This window comes from Chroicocephalus ridibundus, chromosome 10, assembly GCF_963924245.1.
Source record: "Chroicocephalus ridibundus chromosome 10, bChrRid1.1, whole genome shotgun sequence".
Classification (NCBI taxonomy): domain Eukaryota; kingdom Metazoa; phylum Chordata; class Aves; order Charadriiformes; family Laridae; genus Chroicocephalus; species Chroicocephalus ridibundus.
Window position 1 is genome coordinate 21,899,024 of NC_086293.1, and position 19,963 is coordinate 21,918,986.

Consider the following 19,963-nt stretch of genomic DNA (forward strand, 5'->3'; position numbering starts at 1 on the left):
CAAGTATCCGTATGTCACAAAACAAGGAAGCGCACTTCGTGAACAAGAGCCTAAGGCTACGTTCATACAGTCTGTGCAGAGCGGGATTTCATTTTCAGTTTGCAAATTTTTCCTGATCCTAGGTGATCAAGAAAGTGGGGACAGAACATAGCGAATACAAATAGCTAACTGGGATGGAGAGTAATTTTTATTTAACCTGCTTTAAGAAACCCAAAGAAGGATAAGTTACTCTGGAAGAAAGGCTTTAAATAGGGCCAAGATAATTACTACTATATATTTCTGCATTCTGCAAAGAAGTCTTCAGAAAATAAAAAACAAGGCCTAGAAAAAAGCAAACCCTTTAAAAGAGGTCCCATTGCTATTTCTTTCCTTTTCTGTAGATCTGTTTTCGTGCTGCAGATCCGTTTCATTCATATTTGGCTTTGTTAATTCCAGCTTATTTTGACTGTTTCTTGAGGCGCATCACCAGCCAGAGCAAGCGCATGCACGCTTCCAGTATTCTTGAAATATTTTATTATAAAGCACTTCAAACAAACTTTGATTCCAAAAAAAAAAGTTCTCATCTGTAAAAGGAAACTATTCTAAAACAACATTCATAAAGAAAATAGACTGCTCTTAAGTGTCAACTTCAGTCAGAGCTCTTCTGTAATGGAATCTAAAGACAAAACTGATGGGGTAAGAGCTATTCATTTCATATACACTCATAAAAGGGAGACTAAGATGTTACACAGACATCATGGAGCATCTTATTGTTAATAATGAAACAGGAACGCTTGCTAGTTAATTCTGGCCTGACAAAACAGTCCAACATTTAATTTTTTTCATAACTTTTCAGTATTGAAATTATGAAAAATATTTCATAAATATTTTTCAGTCCCAAAAGAGACAAACCATTAACATTTCTCGTTCAATAATTAAGCCAGCCCTGGGTAAGGGTTAAAGCCACTTCAAAGCATCTAACATAAGCAGCTCTTCATTTCATGTACTTCTCCTGTTGATCAGCCAAGATTTTTGCTGAGGATTTGGCATCATAGAAAAGTTCGTTTATTTCTTCAATATGCTCTTTCTCGATGCTGTCTTTCCCATTAATCTTGGCAAGCAGGTTAGCTGGGGTCAGTAACTGCACCGCGTACCTGTGATCAAACAGAGATGGATGAATAATTACAATTCAGTGCATCCCAGGGAACTGAATATATGCAGGGGCGGGAGATTCGTTCGGAAACACACAGCTCTATCAGGAATACAAAAAGCCTGCAAGACCCTCCAGCACATACATACCTTACAGCAGGAAAGAGGAGGATTACAACTCTTTCCTAAAGTTAGCATTCTTCTTAATAGACTACACTATTGTATGGGAGAGGGCTGTCTCACTTCCAAGTGCAACTTATCCTACAGTTTTTAGACCCAGTCGTGCTTAAGAGAGAAGCCAACTGTGCTCAACTTACCTTAAGGTTGTCTTGGTACCAATCTCCCCTAGGTGGTTTAGAGCTTCTTCACTAATATTAATTCCTTCTGTCTGAGCACGAAGTTTTATGATCTGTTGGGATGAATGAGTAAGTGAGGTACCAGCCCAAACAATCGGCATACTGTACTACTTAGCCTAGTTGCTGGAAACTCTGTCAGCTTAGAGACGAGAGATGCTATAAAATGATACGGTGTGGAGAGCCATCCCAGTGTACCGCCCGGGTAGCTAAACTAGAATTTGTAAAATTCTAAGTCTCTCAATGGACAAATATGATGTTAAAAACCCGATTATTGCAAAAGGCAGGTGAAGTAACATGTCTGACTACTAACCCTTCATGACAATTCTGCACGGTTAGCAAAGTATATCTACTAATAAGGAGCAGGATATGAGAACTTAGGCGAGAAAACAGAAAAAGCATGCAGGAAGTAAGCGACAGGCTGAGTCTTGTGGACAGCTAATTAGTTACTAAATTTTGCAGTGTATCGTTGCCGCTATACAGCAGAGTCCTCCAAAAAGCCCTACAGAAAGCTACAACCTCTCCTTAGCAGCTCACAACACACTTTTTATTCAATTGACAAGAAGATAGTAAAATAAATCAAAAAGTTACTTTCTATGATTCACCTATTCTTGCAAGAAGAAAAAAAATCACTAAGAAGAATCTAATCTTTCGAGAACAGTCTCAGGCTTGTACCAGTTTGAAGATCTTTACAAAGTTGGAGAGCAAGATATCACCAATAAGCCTGAGCATATAAAGCTGTAACAAAAGTGGCACAAGTCTCTCGGTAGTCCGTATTACCAGCTGAGTGATAAGGGGCAGACTGGATAATGATGTTGTGTTGTAGTGCTGAGATAACTCTGGAACTGCAAGCCTCATATAATACAGGTATTTTTCACTTTGGCAGCTTTGTAAACAAGATATCAAGAAGCTCTCGTTTAAATTAAAGCCATAAAAATGCGCTAGGGGAGTCAGAGTAGGGAACAGTGTAGAAGAGAGGGGCCTGAAATGGCAGGAAGTTGTGCTAAGATACTAATACTGAATATTGGCAATGATGCTGCAAATTGCAATTTCAAATTGAAAATTTTTTTTTTTTTTTATCTTTTAGATCACTCAAACATCACTTTCCATTCATTCAGATACTGCTACTTTACTCTTCCCCTTCTAGAAACAAGGTATCTTGAATGCTACATCTTTAACAACTTTTTTTAAATAACTTTTTATCTAGCAACTTGGTAGAACCTTACTGAAGGATCGGGGCCCAAGGCATTAACATATATAAATGAATCGCTATGAAATAGGAAAGGAAGTGTTTATCAGGTAAAATACATTAGGAACAAAAAGTCCCAGTTATAACCTCTACTATCTAACAGCAGGTACATACACAAAAATGTTTGATTACAATAGCTGACTAGAATATGCATAAAAGTGAATTTTCTCCCTGTTTTGGCTGCCTTAAGGTAACTGTGGGTCTTGCTTTCAGAGCAGGGCTACACAATAGGATTTCTACTTTATCAACACAAAGAGAAATATTTTGAACTGGTTATGAGCAAACTTCAGCAGATAAATGGACAATTCTTGTGCTGATAAACAAATAAATTGTGAAAGGCCAAGGCAAAGAGTCTCACACAGAAACATCATCAGTGAAAACTTCTTCCTACCATAAAAGAAAAAGGGGAGCAAAGATAGAGAAATAAATTTATGGATGTCTTATTTTTAAACCACCTCAATTGTATTTAGTTAGAAGCCAAAGTTAAGTGTAATAGCTCCTCCTCTTCTCCTAAGAGAAGTCGTCATTCAAAAGCCTTAATTTAAGGGAAGATGAGATTATCTGACTATGGGAACATGATTTATGGAACATAATGTCTGGACTCTTATTTTTAGCTTTAGGAAATGCTACTGTAAACACTTCCTTTCCCTCACTCCTGGGGAGAATGGAAATCACAGCACTTGCCCAGCTCTTCTGAAAAACAACAGTTCAGAAATGAGCTCTTTAACAGTGTATTATCTGCATGATAATACCGCACACTAGGCAGGTATTATATATAGCAACCTTAACAAAAAGTAATTCAGAGTACATGCTCCTACTACACTAAGTACAAAAAATTCATATACAGTATAGGGAAGTCCAGACAACAGTCTTTAACACCTCCAGACTGAGTAAAAATCAAGCTTTAAAACTGGTTTTGTATGCAGACAAAACATAATCGTATTACTGAATTGCTGGGCTGCTTCTACTGTAATCTATGCCATAAAGCTTTAAAGTGTCCTTTTAGGTACGAAAAAATCATCTTAAGAATGGCTCACAACGGCCGTATGTGAAAAGCTCTTCAAACCAAGTGAAATGAAGCTTTGCCTCTATGTTTATATTCGATAAATGCCTCGGCTTCACCTTGGCACTTATCCAGCAGCAGGAGACTATTATCTTGTGACAACGCTCTCCTCCATTGACACTATCTCTTAAATAATACAAAGAATTGACATGATAAACCCTAATGTCTTCTGCATTGTGTCACTTCACAGCATTGAGACGCTAATGAGGGGGATCTTTGACACGATGCATCATAATGGCACCCAAGCATTATAATCGATACACAATACATTGTGATGGCCCCACAGGAAAAGTTTCAGGCATTCAGAAGCATATCTCTGCAACACTCACTGTGCTTACATTTCCAAACTTGACTAGGAGCATGAAAATCTTCCCTACCTAGGAAGTTAAAGCTATAGTACAGGGCATAGAGGCAAAAATGCTGCGCGTGCAGTTACGTTCCTCAGTCCTTCTCACCTCTTACATGGAGAAAGAGCCTGGGGTCTGGGACCAAAGATCCCCAAACATAACACTTCATCTGGTACCAGCTGAAAAACCACTACCTGCTGGAACCTGCAAACTGTATGGAAAGCACATCTGTGCAAGAGATAAGGTCAGCTAGCAATTCATGTTATTTCATGCAAGTGAGATGTCACTTTCAGCTCTAGATTTGCTTACCAATACAACTCATCAGTGGGTGGAAATGAGAGAAATTGCATGCGTAATAACCAGCTTACTGTAAATGGTTACTAAAGCAGCATGCAATTAGGAAGCGGTAAGCTTTCTGGCACAAACCCTGGTGACCACAAAGCGTCCAACAGCTCTATAGTAACAGAATATACAGAAACATAGCAGTCATCCCAACAGACTAGAACTCCGGGGACTTTTTAGAATTTCTCTTAAAACGCTGTGCATACCTGCTTCATTTCTTGGGGTGTATACAGCATGGTTCGGATAATCATCACTCTATCCAGCAGGTCCAGTGGTATTCCATGAGGAGACACTACATCCTCTGTGCCTCTGAAGGAGAGCCAAACAGGACGAGATCAGATACTCTTCTGAGTTCAGTACGTTGATTTGACTAGTATCAGCTGTAAGTGACTACACATCTACTAGTTTACAATTCTTGTGTATTCCCATAGAGAGACACTCCCCAGACAGAGACAGGAAACATTCCAGTCTGAAGCTCATACTGGACAGCCCAAGGGAAACAAATACTATTTCTGGAGCTCTTAAACATGCCACTCAAAAATACTTAGAGGTGGTCCTTTTCTTCATGTTTACCTCCATTGTACCTTACAATACAGTCTTATCTAAAGTTCCAAAGTATCTCCCAACAAGGAACAAATCATTCTTACTAAGTTGTTTAGCAGTATCGGCAGAAATTACATACACTATCATCCATTTGGAGAACATCCCCTCTTGACGAATAAGCCATTACTCTGTCCAATCCTTCTCCCGGTCCTTCTAGTGAATATTGCAGGGGTTTACATTTCCCTGCTTGCAATCCAGCAAATTGAGAAGTGGAAGTCTGTGCATGAAAGACTGAGCAGGATCTAGGCCCCCAACCATTTTATTTGTTTGATGTACAACACTCAACAGCAAAGGCTGCAGATACATCTACCCTTGGTTTTCCAAGACCACCACAATTTGCTGTGAAGTCAAGAGTGAAAGATATCCAGATTTCATGAGATTATCTACAGAGATTGCAGGTAAAAACAGTAAAGTACTGGTAGAGAACTACGTTTCTAAGTTCAGTGCTAGTATTCAGGCACTGCAGCTTTGGCCATGGTCTTTCTTGGGAAATGAATCAAAATGCCCTGCAATCATCTGCTGTACTCGAGTAGATGGTGTTCTCTCATCTGAAGTGATTCCTTCTCTTATGAGGTTACAGAATCAACTATACTATACAATTAATTTTCCCCTGACCCTTTTAAGAGGCATCAGTTGGCAAATTAGAGCATTGCTAACTACTTGAGATAGTAGGATACAGTTAAGAGCTTGCTTTTAAGGACCTAATTTAGCAAAATAAGATACAACTATTCTATGGAAATCTTCCTTTCTTAAATCACAGCGTTTTCATAACAAGATCTGCAGTCAATCCATGCTGACAGATCTCTATTTGCTCTACTACTACAAGACAGCCTTTTTACGCCTTTACAAAGAGAGTGCTGCAATGTCCACCTTAAACATTTTTCAAGGGCTTATCACCTTAACTTCTAAGCAATGCAAGCAGAGAAAGATTAATACCAGATGAGCCACTAAGAGGGAAAAGAATAGCTGGTTACACAGCTGAATTAAATCAATTTAAAGAGTAGCAATCATTGCTAATGACAGCTTGTTTAGACATAATTAGACCTAGACCACAAATTAGCAGTAGAATTTAAGGAAGAATCTGAAAGAGGAGAGCACTTTTACTGAACATGCAAAGAATGCATTGTGTGGGTGCAAAATATTGAAGTGGAGGCACGAACTGAAGTGGAGATGAAAAACAAGTTAATTGGCAAGACTGAAGAATCACAAAAAGCCAGACCAACGTAGGAAATAATGAAGCGTGGGGAGAGGCTGAACTGTGACATGCTTTAACAGTAAGAACAGGAAGCTTAAGTCTGATGCAATGAGGATAGCAAACAGCAAAATGATCCAGAAGCAGCGGAGGTTTATAGCCCTGCTGCTTTTGATGTTCCTAATGTGCAAGCAACAGATGTGCTGAGGTATCCAGTCAGAAAGGTAATTGTTACAGGTCACCCAGGAAATAAAACAATGTAGAAGCTTTTAGAGAAAGTGGAATGTGTCAGTGGAAACAAAAGGAGGAACTCCATTCTGCTTTAACTCAGTCAGCCTGGCATTAAATGCCTGTCCCATCATGAAGCTCAGAAGCAGTTCTTGAGCACTGATGCAGCTTGTAAAAAAAACCAGGGATTATCACAGATGTCAGTATCAGAGGCAAAAGCCTCCAGAGATTATAACTCTGCTGCTACAACTAATTCCAAGGTTTATGGACCAATGCAAACTGGAAAATTCAACTTTAGACGTCATACCTGATAACACAGTTTCCTCGATTGGAAGCAAAGATGACAATGGGGGAAATAGAAGATTCCAGTGCTCGGTGCAGGTATGTGAAACATTCAATATCCAGCATGTGAACTTCATCTACAAAGAGTACACCTGGGACTAGCTCTGCGATGCCTTGATCGATGTATTTATTCACTACCTTATTTATCTCTCCTCGAAGTTTGTCTGAGAACAAAAAGAAACCGTTAGGTGTTGTTCTAGTGAACTATAGGTCTGTATGAAAAACTTAAAGCAAGTAAAAATCTTGATTTTTTTCACGGTTTGGTATCTTACCATCACAGGGAAAAATCTCTATGACGCTAAAATTCTGTGGCATTTTCTACTCTGTTGGGGAGACATCTGTCTGAACTTGTAGCACTTAACTGGTGTAGTCTGTCCATTCACATTGCTTATGAAAAACTATGATTTTTGTGGGTTTGGGGATTTTGGCGGGTGGGTAAGTCAGTCAAGCCTCAGTTTAAAACATGAAACTTAACAGTTTCCAAGCATGGCCTAAAAGAACATTACTGAAAGATCAAAATATTGCTCCTGTATTTCAGCAAAGAAGTTGTGTTTAACAACAGCAGAAAAAACAAGGCTATATAAATTTCTGTGAACATATGGATCTCAAAGCTATGCAAGATGTTACATCGATAAATCTGACATTAGAATAAGCAAAGTGACCTCTGGGACAGACGAAATACTTCAAAAGACTGCCATTCAAGTTAGGTATTGAAACAGACTTTGATCTAAATTTAGGTAGTCACTTACTGAACCATCATTTATTTCAAAGCAAAAAGAATAGATCTTTCCGTAGAGGTTTTTTTTCCCTCCAATGATCTGTAGGTAGGAAGAGCAGCAGTGCACTTAGAGCATCAAGTCAACAGACAGCTGCTATAGCGGTGTCTAAACCAAACCAAGGTTAGAGTATTTAGAAGTTATTTTTCTGCTCCACAGAAATTCAGTACGGTTGCTTCACTTAAACATGCATCCTAACAACATTTTTTAGATTTGTTGTTGTTCAGTTTGGCTGGTTGTCAAAGCGTGAACCTCACGCTCTCTGGCCGGAATGTTCTGAGAAAGGGGGATTGCACTAGCACTCTAACCTCTTTCTCCCCAGGAAAACAGGTGCAGAGTACAGTATTTTATCACTCTATGTGTGAACTAATAACACGTTGTACTGTTTCCAGCCATTGCAATTCTAGCAGCTCTATTTTGAAACCTGAATATGAATACATATTATATAGACATTCATTTAGATGTGGTGCATGAATAACTCTGGTTTTAATCCTCTTCTAACTGGCAAACATATAGATTATATTTGTCTAAAAATACCATGCAGGACTCATACCAGTAATTTCAGTTTTCTTAGGTTTCATCAATTGCCCCATCATAGAAAGGATGTCTTGCCCACCCTAGGAGAAGAAAGTTACAGATCAGCTATGAGGTCTCATAGTGAGCACATACCACAAGAACTTTATAAATCAGGAATTGGTTAAAGAAATTGTTCCTTGCCGTTAACTCGATGCTTTACATCAGCAGTTGTTGATAATCTGTCAAAGGTTAGGTCACTTCACTGCAGCAGTACTCTAAACATAATCATTTAGCTACCTCCTCACCCTTACTTTAGCCTCCTTCATTTGAAGAACATAAAAAACCAAAATGAGATATCCTCTTTTAAAAAAATTGTCACAGAGAAGCTCATAAGGACTAAAATTGTCAGGGAACACAGAAACTTGGATTGCCCGCGTGCATGGTAGGTGTTCAACCTGTAAACACAGGAACAATTATGCTGAAGTTTTAAGAGTTTTGAACACCTTGATTTTTATCATGTAAATGATTTTGTTGGAAAAAGGATATTTATTTTGAAATGGAATAGGTTAAGGGCTTGCATATCATACTGTAGGGATGCCAGCCTTTAAATAAAGATACTGTATTGTTAGTGGCTTATATTTATGACGTAGATGGGATTCCCTCAATACTGGGTTTTCGTTGAGATACAGCAAGTGATTCTCATGTTTTCATTTCTTTGCTGCAGTATGTTCAGAGCTCTACTGAAAGTCACAAGGAAATTTAACAAGAGGTTAGGAAACATTTCTGAAGGAAGTAGGGACATCAATAGAATCCACCGCCATCAAAAATACTTAGTGACCTTTTATCACAGTGCTTGCATTTTCCACTTCACGGCCACAATACCATAAACACAAAGTAGAATAAATTAATCTGTCTTCAGAACTTTCCATAAATAAAATTATGCAGATTTGGCTGCTGCTACCTTACGTATGTAGGAAAAGGAGCAGCCCACACTGCTCATTTTTTGCAGGGGATGGAGGGGTACAGTGGTGGAGGGGAAGGGGAAAACTACATCTAGTTTATGCACTAACTGTGAAGGCAACGGATCCCAAATGTCCATGTGGAAGCTCCACTATGGCTATAAGGCTGTTCTCTGTAGTGCTAGGAAATGTGCTCTGATAAATATTCCATAACCAGCTGCATGAATCCTAAACCAGCAACCTTCAACCTGTATGGCAGGGCTGCCAAGGTAGCCAACTGCAGCATGACCTCCCTCCAGAGGGGAGAGGTAGACTGGCCTTCACGGTGTAACACCTACTGCTTTTCCTATAGTCGAATCTTTGAGGGTGGTTTAGGACAGCTTAGCTTTCTACATCTCCTTGATTATTCTAGTAACCACGACATCCATGTCAAATAATTTTTCTGTAAAGACTTCATCTGTGGAGTCAGATACCTGAGGTCGAGCATTGGCCACATCCAAGTCATGCAGGGTGACATCCTGAATAATTTCCTTTTTCTTGTGCACATCACCCTTTGGCAAGGGAACATACTCTTCAGCTTCAAGGTCAAATTCCGTAGCATAGATATCACACCTGCCTTGCCTCTGAGAGAAAGCAAAGAAGAGAAACCCAGGTATAGAATTAGTTTCAGTGCCAAAACCTTGAGTGATGTGAACTTGATAAAGGGCTTGGTTCACAATCCCAGTCCAGACAAGCTGCTTCTGACAATTCAGACATCCCCGCTCCCTGCTTAGCAACAGGCATACGCTATCTACTGATCAAAGCTCAAAAACTCTGTTGAAAAACACCTGATATTTTCAGTGGTAAGAATATTCCACTCCCCCCTCCCCTTTTTTTAACCGTATGCAATTCTTGCTAAAGGACAAATCCAGCAGATTAACTAGAGATTGGGAGAACTGTTCAACACTCCTTTGTAGGTGGGTGATTTATTATATGACACAAAATATTATGCTCATCCATTAAACAGCAAGTATTGCTGTACACTACTTTCTAAATCAGATATGAAAAGAATGCTAACTAATGCAGCATTCCCTTCTACATGTATATATCTTGTGGAGAAAATACCAGAGCGATAAAAGAAAGATTAAATACACTGCATATGTCAGCCTGAAAATGACTAAAGTTGCTTGGTTTTTCCCTCCTTCCCTTAAAGATGTCTTGATCTTACAGAAAAGAAAACTCATCCAGACAGCATCAGTGATAGCTTCCTTGCCAGATGACCTTAATTGTGAACCAGATGACCACCTTCCTTCTGTGCAAGAGAGCATTCTCTCTGCAGATAAGGGCAACACTGGGCTCTTTTTAAAACTTCCGTATAACCATTTCATGTCAGTTAAGGTTAATAAATCAGGGAGCCTTCTGAAAAAGGCAGAGAAAGGTCTGCAAGAATATATACACCTGCAGAAAAGTGCACAACTTTTCTTTTACCTTGACGGCTCCGCTGTTTGCTTCAATATAAATAACATCACCGGTTTCCACTCGCTCCTTCTGCAAGCTTTCAAATATGCTTGGGTCCAGCTGGGGACAAGCGAACATCACAGTTGGTCAAAACAGTTCCATATTGTTATGGTAAATAAAGGAAGAGAAATTTAGTCTAAAGCTCACTCCCACTAGACAAAATTAAACTCCAACTCCCCTCAACAATAATTCTAGGCTTTTACAAAGCTGCAATACTTGGAGTAGTGATAGAGAATAAAACTGGAAGAAGATGCACAAAACTTACTTTCTTACCAAAAAACAATCTGCTACGTGAAGGAAGTAAGCCTACTATCTGTAAGTGCCAGAAACATTATGATAATGACACCAGTTACTATCACAAAGTATGCCTTTGTGTAATGTAACGATATATTTATACCTAGGATGTAGCTCTCCTCTTGCTTTCTAACAAAACTTTTATAAAAAATCTGGCTATAGCACTGGATTATGCTACTTGATTTCTTGAATCTGTACCCTCTGTGGAGCTGTGTGAGGGAGACTGAACGCGGAATACGTTAGATGCTTTTGTTTTAGTACATGTTTATTCATTCCTGCTCTGCATTTTCTTGTTTTCAGAGTGAACGCATGCAAGATGATACTTAGCAAGAGTGACAGCTTTCAGTTCTCTCTAACTGACAGAGAAATTGAACACGGACAGAGACTTGTACAAGAAAACAAAGGGAAAGTGGGTCTGAGCTGGCAACATACCAGTTCAATTCCCAGTTCAAATCAAATATTCACTAGAGCATACATCCCCGTGTAGAAAGAAGGGATGTGACAGAAAGAATAATTTATACTGAAGTAGGCAAGATTTCCCAAAACCATCCTCAAAAATTCAGTTGAGAAATCAGGAAAACAAAACCAAACAAGACCTTTCTCGTATGTTTGTTATCATGAACATGAATTTATAGCCAGGGTCAGTGCGAGCATATCATGGACTGAGACAGATCATAGTTCAGAATCCCAATTCAGCACATTTTTCTGTGATACTCATACTGCTGCAAAACTGCATCAGGATCTCTTCCTGCTTACATTCTCCTTTAACTCTTTGAAGACATACAAGTGTGTGCTGCCAAACAGAGAATTACAGAGGCTGCTAACTGAGTGATGGGTTTATCCCCAGTTGCAATTAGAGACAAGACTAGCATCTAAATATTCTACACAGAGCAGATAAACATACACGCTCAGGAACAGGATAAAGTTGTATAGCAAAAGAAAACAGCCTCTTGGCATCCCCACTCTACAGAGATGGGGATCAAGAGCTTGCAATGGAAATAAGAAGTGATAAAAATAGAAGATGCAGACCTGAAATACTTAAGGAAATTTTTGAGACTCTACCATACATACCTTCAACTGTTTGGTTCCCTTTGCAGTTTTGAGTCCTATAATTACGTGGCTGATGGTTTTGCCATAACCCCCCATAGGATTTTCAGTCTCACATGGAGTTAGTTCTGTGACTTCTCCTTCATAAACTTCCTTGGTCTCCTTAATCCTCAACCCTGCAAGAAGTTGTTTAGAATAGTTTCAGTACACCAATCGATGGCTGGATACAGTCTGCTGTATTACTGCCAACAGAATGTACCATATTATTAGGCTACATGACATTTAATAGTATTTTTTTTTTACTTTCAAAAGTAGAAAGATCAATTATTGTTGTCTCCTTCAATATTAAGTGAGAATATTCATCCTGTGTCATCAGAGCCAAAGTTCAGCCCAAGTTGTGACCTACAAAGCAGTTTATTGAACTCTTAAGAAACTATCTTCTTTCTGTCTGTTATTATTCTTGAAGCAAATGTCGGCATCCTCTCTCTTTTCTCTCCCCCAAAGAGGGGATTTGCTTGATTTGTTCCCCTTTGTCAGAGAAGCAGTTCATCTTCTAAAACTAAAGATCAGTGACACTAATATGACTGCAAGTTTTACACAATCTTTGTGTAACCAGAAAAGCCCCGCAAAGTAAGGAAAAAGACACGAGAAAAAAGTAACTTCGTAAAAATCTTCAAATTTTAGCAACCAAGTTTAAAATAATATAAATTGATTAACAGGTATTGTGCTAGAACCTCATAAAATTAAGAAATGGTTAATGTATAATTTAAAATACTTTTCAAGTCAATAGCAAAAGGCGAGCTAGATAAAATTTAGCAGAATCTGCAATAATGTAAATTTAAAACTATTTCAAAATAGCTGACAATTACATCCTTACTTTGTTAGTTTTCAGGCAGTTGAGCAATCATCATAGTACTGGGTATCTTCTATTCCAGTCAGGACTATTGTAATTAACTAAGTTATTTTAAATTGATGAATAATATAGAACTGAAGAGTTTTACGGTTATACTGTTCCACAGAAAAACCACTATCATCACCATCACCACTACAATTATGCAGATGTTCTAATGACATAAAAGTTCAAAGAACCCACATCTGAAGAGACTCTATAAAGTATTTTACGAGACACACATGCCATACCAAAAATAATGAATAGGCTGTAACAAGATATAAGGAAGTCATCCTGCCCAGTCTGAGGCTATTAGGACTTTATAAAACTTTCCTTGTTCCATAACTTTTCATTTTGCTTTGAAATAGATCAGACACTTCACCAGTAATCTTGAGTTGCTGATAGGGAAATATCAAGAACTGACAAGTATGAGTCTGTCTCCCTCTACTGGACCCAAATTAAGATTTGAAATGTGAGAAACGGGTAATTGTGGCTAACATAATTTCTTGGTAAGAAATGTTTGCTTTCTCTTATTTAGCACTACATAAAAAGTTCTATATAAAGTTAATTTCAGTAATTTTTTAAAATGTTTGTCAGGTATGCCAAAACATCAGACAAAAAAAAATAATTAATGAAACTTTGAGTTTTAAAACTGACTTAGACAAGGCTGCAACACATAGGCTACGCATGCAAGGAACGCGAAGCAATATGGGAAAGTGCTGGTGCTGAGAAGTGGGCATTCACAGGTTTGTTTTTCCTTTTTGTTTTGCTACTAATCTTTCAGCACAAGCTCTATTCTGCTCTGAAAAACTGGAAGCCCATTTGTGTTTGGGGCATATTTTGTATGCTGCTAAAGCACGTTTTCCAGTTTCATTTCATCTGAAAAGAATCCAGTTCGCATGCTCAGAGTCTGCTCCACAATGCAAACCAAAGCCGAGCCAGTGAGGGCAACCTAGAGATTTGCCCTTCAAAAGCTTGCCTCTAATCTAACCTAATGTGCTCATACAGATGTGTCTATAAAAAACATTTACAGACAAACATAATATGAACAAATGTAACCAATGCTTTGAACTTGCTGCTGATTATCCTTTGTTTTCAAATGAATCTGCATGTATCAACTACAAACTTCATTCTCAAAAGAGCTCAAAGTTAAACATAGACATTTCCTACTTACAAATCAGAGGCACAAGTCTAAGAAGGCAACTGTGGGCTATTTCATGTTTTGGTTCAATAGCACTACATGGAGTTAAATAATGCTTGTTTGATTTACTGGCAGTTACAATTTGGAGACACGGGGAACAGATATGCTATTTAAGTGGCTATTCCAGTAGTTATTTTTTACTGCAACTGAGCTCTAACATTAGCTACTGTCATCATCCTTCACAGCTTCTAATAAGCCCTACGCAGAATTAATCTCTCTCAGCTTTTTTAACCCATACAACAATTCCATCTTCTCATTTCCCACTCTGTCCCTTTATGTTTCTTAGGTATTACACACTCTACTATACCCCAAGCAGTACTTGGCCATGAGACTGCGGCAAGTCTGTTATTTAAAGACTCCAAACAATAAAAATTCTGTAAACTCTGAGTTATCCTAGTTTCCTTATACAGTGATGGGTCCAAACCAGTCAGACTCTCTTGTTTCCAAGAAACAAAAAAAGGTAAAAAAATTGATGTTAACATCCCTCATCATTTTTATAAATTGAGATGGCTAAACCATCTCAAAGTAAAATGCACAATATGAGCAATAGATAATGTGTACAGAACCTGCTAATAAGGAATTATACAAGACTCCTCCCCAACAGCCCCCCCCCCCAAAAAAAAAGAACCAACCACAACCCTAAGTGAAAGGTACTGGTTGACATGCGAGCTCAAGCTTCTCTTGCACCAGTCACAGCTGACATTGCACTGTGCATACAAAATATTTTTTTTTTCAAAATGCACCCTTGTAAATTATTTACTTACCAGGCAGGGAAGCGAAAACGTAACTGAGATTTAAACATGATTAGAAAGTGTTTCATTATGAAAAACGGTAGTTACTAGTCCTTTAAAATATTTCAGAGGTTTGTTTTCTTTTGTATGCTGATAAAAATATTCAATAAAGGTTGTGTTATGAAAATGTGACATGTAATTCAACAGAAAGGAATAAAAGAAGTTCCATCTTTCATTAACACCAATATTTGTTTAGAAGTGTCTCTCTACTGACATTCAGGGAATGCAGGGAACTAACAATGTAGCTGGCTGTTAAACCTTAGAGAGTTAAAATACTGCTGTCTCTAGGAATGACAACATGGATGGCGTAAGTTTCATCTGTTGGTTCAGGTTTCCAAATCTCTGACAGGGAACTTCATCACATCAAGGAAATATTGCAGACTACTCAGTCTCTGGCTTCCCTCCCCCAGGCCCTGCCAGATTCATGGTAACCAGAAGACCAGAGACTACTGAGAGTTGCTTTCTTGTAAAAGTCAATGGAATACTTTTGTTTCATTGCGGAACTGAGAGACTTCTTCACCTTACTGCCACCGAATGCTTAGATGAATTCCAAAGGAAAACATGGTATAGAAACCAGGAAAATTAACTGTTAATATGTTCAGTACTAAAATCAGTTAGGCTATCTTTAGCCAATCCTCAAACAAACAAGGGCCACTTCTAACGGCATTTATCAGCTGTCAGCACCTATCATATAAGGGATTTTAGATACTCATCGAGGTCGCATTGCAAATTTAACCAATTTACATCAAGCTTGTAAAAGCACTCTAGAATTGAGGAAGATATTAAGTTAAAGTATTTATTTTGTTGGCATGGAACTTTCTTTGTGCTCGATGAAATACTAAGTCAGGCGAACACTGCCATCTGGGAGTCCCTGATTAAGACTGTTTGCTTAGTAGGGTGAAATCACTAAAATAAAAAAGGAGGAGCATTTTTCTGTCTACAGGTATTTCTGCTAATGTAAGAAACTAAAAATAATTTTTCTTTCAGTTTTATTCAGTCAGAAGCAAAACCAGGAGATGAACCTGGAGGATGAGAGGAGATTCTGGGGAAGTAGAATAAACCATAATACAGTTAAATTATGGTTTATAAACAGAAAACCTTATTGACTGACTTCACTAAGTGTGGAAGAGATTCACTAAATTAAGATCAGCGCTGAAAAAAAGAACATACCATGATCTGAAGACCACCATGACCACTGAAAAGTCTTTCCTTTTTAGATGACTGGGAAAAAGCAAATTAAGTATCATGCAAATACTTAATTCTCCCGGTTTTCTGAAACCTACCAATTGCACGCCGGAAGTTTTCCATTAGAACTTCTGTTTTCTTGATCTCAGTGGAATAGACCTCACTTCCAACCATAGGACAAAAGGGAACTTTACTTCCCAGTTCCTGAGCAATAGCTAAAGCCAAAGCAGTCTTAAAAGAATAAAAATAAAAAAAAAAAACACGAACCACACATTAATTTTTATGAGAATTAACAAAGGATTCTTTCTGTACAAAGCTAACTTTCCTCATCATATAACCTTCCATATATTAACTATCAATTTAATATTAACACTATTCCATCTGATGCATATTTCTCACATATAACAACCCTCCTCCCCCCAAAACAAGCTAGACACATATAAAGTGACTTTTATCAGACTTATAAAACACCTTAAAGAAAAAACACTGGGCATTGAATTTGACATCTGATACAAATGCAAAAAGTCTTAAGTAGCATGGGAAAAATATAAACACAGCAAAAACTATTTAGGTTTTTAACTTCTAAGACTCCTCTTCAGAGACCATATTATGTGTTTGGTAACCTACAAGAGGTGGTTTCACACTAATGATGCCTGAATACACCACTAGATACTGCCAACATTGATGACACGGCAAAAATCAAAATATAAAGCAGGAAATCATGTTGACACATTGATGAAAAAAATTTTAGTAGAAGAAAACATTAGGTAACCACTGCCCTAAAATGGTTTTGACAACAAATTAAAATGAAACAGATTTGGCAATACTTTATTTCACCTCAAAAAAGAAAAATAATACCTTGCCAGTTCCAGGAGGTCCTGCCAACAGCACAGCTCTGCCAGCCATTTTCTTGCTTTTGATTAGTTCCACTATAACCCCACAAGCCTGTAAATAAGCATTTACGCTGTTAACACAAATATTGCTATAATATTTTTTGTTCCAATATTATTCAAAGTGTTTAGAAATACTAGGTTTTGTGAGCCTACTAAAGATAAAGAGGATTTCAATTTCATGCACACAAAAGTGAAGCAAGATCAGAAAAACCTACTTCCTACAATCATTTTATCTGACACAGACATGATAAAAAACAAACAAAAAATCACAGGCAACAAAATTCAGCCTAAGAGCACAGACTCCTTGCCGCCTCCTGGAGTTGCATGCATATATAAACGTTTAAAAATAAAGCAGGAAATGAATCTTTGAGTTTCAGAACCACAGATCAGCTAAAGCCAGGGCCAGACACCGGACTAGAGACAGATGCTCCACTTGCACCAAATCTCTGGATTTTTGGTAGGTTTGTTTCGTTGCCTTCGATACGCCAATTTCTACGCCTAAAACCCGGGTGACAGTCGCCTGCCCTTGCATCCAGCTAACGCAAAAAAAGTAGCGGCGTTAAGGAAAAGCCTTCGTTACCCCCATCGCTCCTCGCACAGCAGCGGAACGCACGGAGGAGCCCAGGCAAAGACTTTCACTCGCTAACGAGACTTAGGAAAGACCGGGCTTGGCCCCAGCGCCGCCCGAGGCCCCTAAGCCTTCACCTCAGCCGGGGGGGAGCCTGCAGAGCCCCCGGGGAGCCCGGGCCGGGCCCTGCCGCCCTCCTTCGCTCACCTCCCGCGCGTTCTCCTGCCCCACCAGCCCGGCCCCCGCCGGCTTGGCGGTGCCGCTCTCGTCCAGCCCCAGCCCTTTGACATGGCTGTGGGCAGCGATGCGCTGCGTCTTCGAGGTGCTCTTCACCTCCTCGATCTTCATGGCGGGACAGAACCAACCCCAACCACCCGCGCTCACCACACGCGGCCCGCGCGTTACCAAGGCTCCCGGCGCGCGGCCGCCTCTGCCCGCCCCGCAACGCCATTGGCTGGCGTGGCGGCGCTCTCGATTCTTATTGGGGGCGGAGCACGCCTGTCATAGACAGGGGGTGCATTTTTTTAGGGTCCGTCCACCCGCTTCCGCGTGCGACGCCTCCGGAGGGTCCGGCCCGGCGCGGGGCTGCGGCGGAGTCGGGCCGGCCGGCAGGCAGGAACCCCCGGGGCTGAGGTGGGGGCGAGCGCAGGCCTGTGCTTTCCTGCAGGGGAAAAGCTGCTTGCTTTTGCTCGGCAGGTTTCTTAGCCCTACACCTGTATGAACGCATTTTGCCTTTGCTGAATGCAGTGTGGGGCTGGCGCCAGTGCTCCCCCCCTCTCTCAGGGCAGAGGAAGACTCCCTCTGTGTGTGTCCCCCAGCTCAGTGTGGGGCTGGGTGTCCCTCTCTCTCAGGGCAGAGGGAGCCCTGGGTGTCCCCTGGCTTGGTGTGGGGCTGGGTGCCCCTCTCCCAGGCACTTGGGTTGCCCATGGATGGCTGACAGCAGGCCAGGACCCATCAGCAATGCTTTCTGAAAATCTCTGCTGGCTTTAGCTTACAAAAGTAAGTGGAGGCTTTCCTAGGGTTTTTTTGAGATCTTTATCAAAGAAAGAGCAAGGGTGATCTGTTACCTGCTTGGTGTCACTCACTAACTTCTAGCTTTTTGTGTAACTGCAAAATAATTCTGCTCCATGTGTCCCAAGACTTTATGTAAGAATCTGAGGCTTTAACAGGTGCTGTACCTGCAACAAAACTTACGTTCTTCCTGAGCTTTGACCTACTGAAATGAAGAAAAATACTTCCATCTTCTCAGCAGGCAGCTTCATGGCCTTGCAGCCTGTACCCTCATTTCCTCAGGTCTGTGAGGCTCCTCCAGCTTGCAGGCTGTTACAGCTGCTAACTGGGGTTCTCCTGTACCTTTTATGTAGTGTTTAAATGGTTGAGATGGAGATCACTCACGGTGAAATTTTAGATGAGATTTGGGGATGTGCAGTTCCAGTGTCGCCTTGTTTGTAGATACTGGTATCTCTCTTCCCCCCAAAAGCGGGGACTTTCTTCCCATGAATATATAGTGCTTTCTGTGTTTGGTTATAACATTATGGCCGTGTCTGCAAGATTCAAGGCCAATGGATCGACATGACATGATGCGGAGCTGCTGCCTGTGCAAAGGGATGGTGCTGTCTCGGCTCTCCCATGCACTGCCAGGGAGAACGGCAAGCACACTCCTGTGATGGTACAAGCCAGGAGAGTGGCTTTTAGGAAGGACAGGAGTTATGGCTCAATTTGCAGAAGCCCGTGAACAACATATATGGTATTTGTTCCCTTTTTGTTTAAGAGCTTCAATTATTTTTGTTATAAATGTCATTCGGCAAAGAAAAGACTTTGCTATTTGTTGCTTTCATGTTCTGTTAATTGTTCTGTCAGTTTATATTTACATAATCTCATTTAAAATTGTAATTACAATATAATTGCACACATATGTAGTTCAACACCTTTGTAAGGATATCCTATTATACAACTGTTTAGCTAAGAATTTTTGAATCTAACAAATATAAGCTATCCTTTAAATAATTAGAAAAGCATGTATACTATTGGAGTCTATACATCCTCTCAGGGTCATATTAGTCACAGAATACAAATGCCCGATATGTACTGAACTTCTTTGTAAAAAAGCAAATATACAACTTTGATTTCTCTAGTGCATTAAACTGCCGCAAGTGTTGTGGGTAAGTCTGGTCAGAGCTCAAGTTTCTGCCAGTTCTGGAAGAATAGTTAGCAAGTCTGAGAGCTCTTAAAGCAGTGATGCTGTTAACAAGAGGTCCAGGCTAGGTATGGCCCTTCTTTTTAGAAGGACTAGCAACGGGTGAAATACTTATTCTTTTATTAACTTAGACTGAAATCTGTCCATACGTTCCATGTTATCTCGTTTGATGTTGCAGCTAGGCTTGGTTTTGAGATTATGGCGTTTCAAAGACTGTTTAATAATATTTGCTTATTTCTTTTTTGTGAAATTCGATATATAGGCATGTAGATGGCAGGAATAGAGAACTGCTCTTAATCTTCA

At 39.7% G+C, this 19,963-nt stretch overlaps 1 protein-coding gene across 1 annotated transcript; it reads right to left on the reverse strand.

Moving 5' to 3' along the window:
- Nucleotides 1–496: 496 nt before the first annotated feature.
- Nucleotides 497–17,896, reverse strand: RUVBL1 (RuvB like AAA ATPase 1). Its single transcript, XM_063348307.1, has 11 exons — nt 17,671–17,896; nt 16,861–16,947; nt 16,101–16,233; nt 11,961–12,112; nt 10,566–10,655; nt 9,572–9,721; nt 8,177–8,240; nt 6,813–7,011; nt 4,689–4,791; nt 1,446–1,537; nt 497–1,133 (listed from the first exon to the last, which is right to left on the reverse strand). Exons 1-11 carry the CDS (start codon nt 17,809–17,811, stop codon nt 974–976), a joined length of 1,371 nt encoding a protein of 456 aa, XP_063204377.1. The 5' UTR covers nt 17,812–17,896; the 3' UTR covers nt 497–973.
- Nucleotides 17,897–19,963: the final 2,067 nt, after the last annotated feature.

Bases quoted from the DNA above. Each gene is read 5' to 3' on its own strand.
- RUVBL1 (XM_063348307.1), bottom strand. From the start codon at position 17,811: ATGAAGATCGAGGAGGTGAAGAGCACCTCGAAGACGCAGCGCATCGCT. The intron at 9,722-10,565 runs GTAAAAGAAAAG...GCTTTCTCTCAG, and splicing joins CAAACAGCGGAGCCGTCAAG to AGGCAAGGCAGGTGTGATAT. The intron at 1,134-1,445 runs GTAAGTTGAGCA...GTTTGATCACAG, and splicing joins GGTACCAAGACAACCTTAAG to GTACGCGGTGCAGTTACTGA.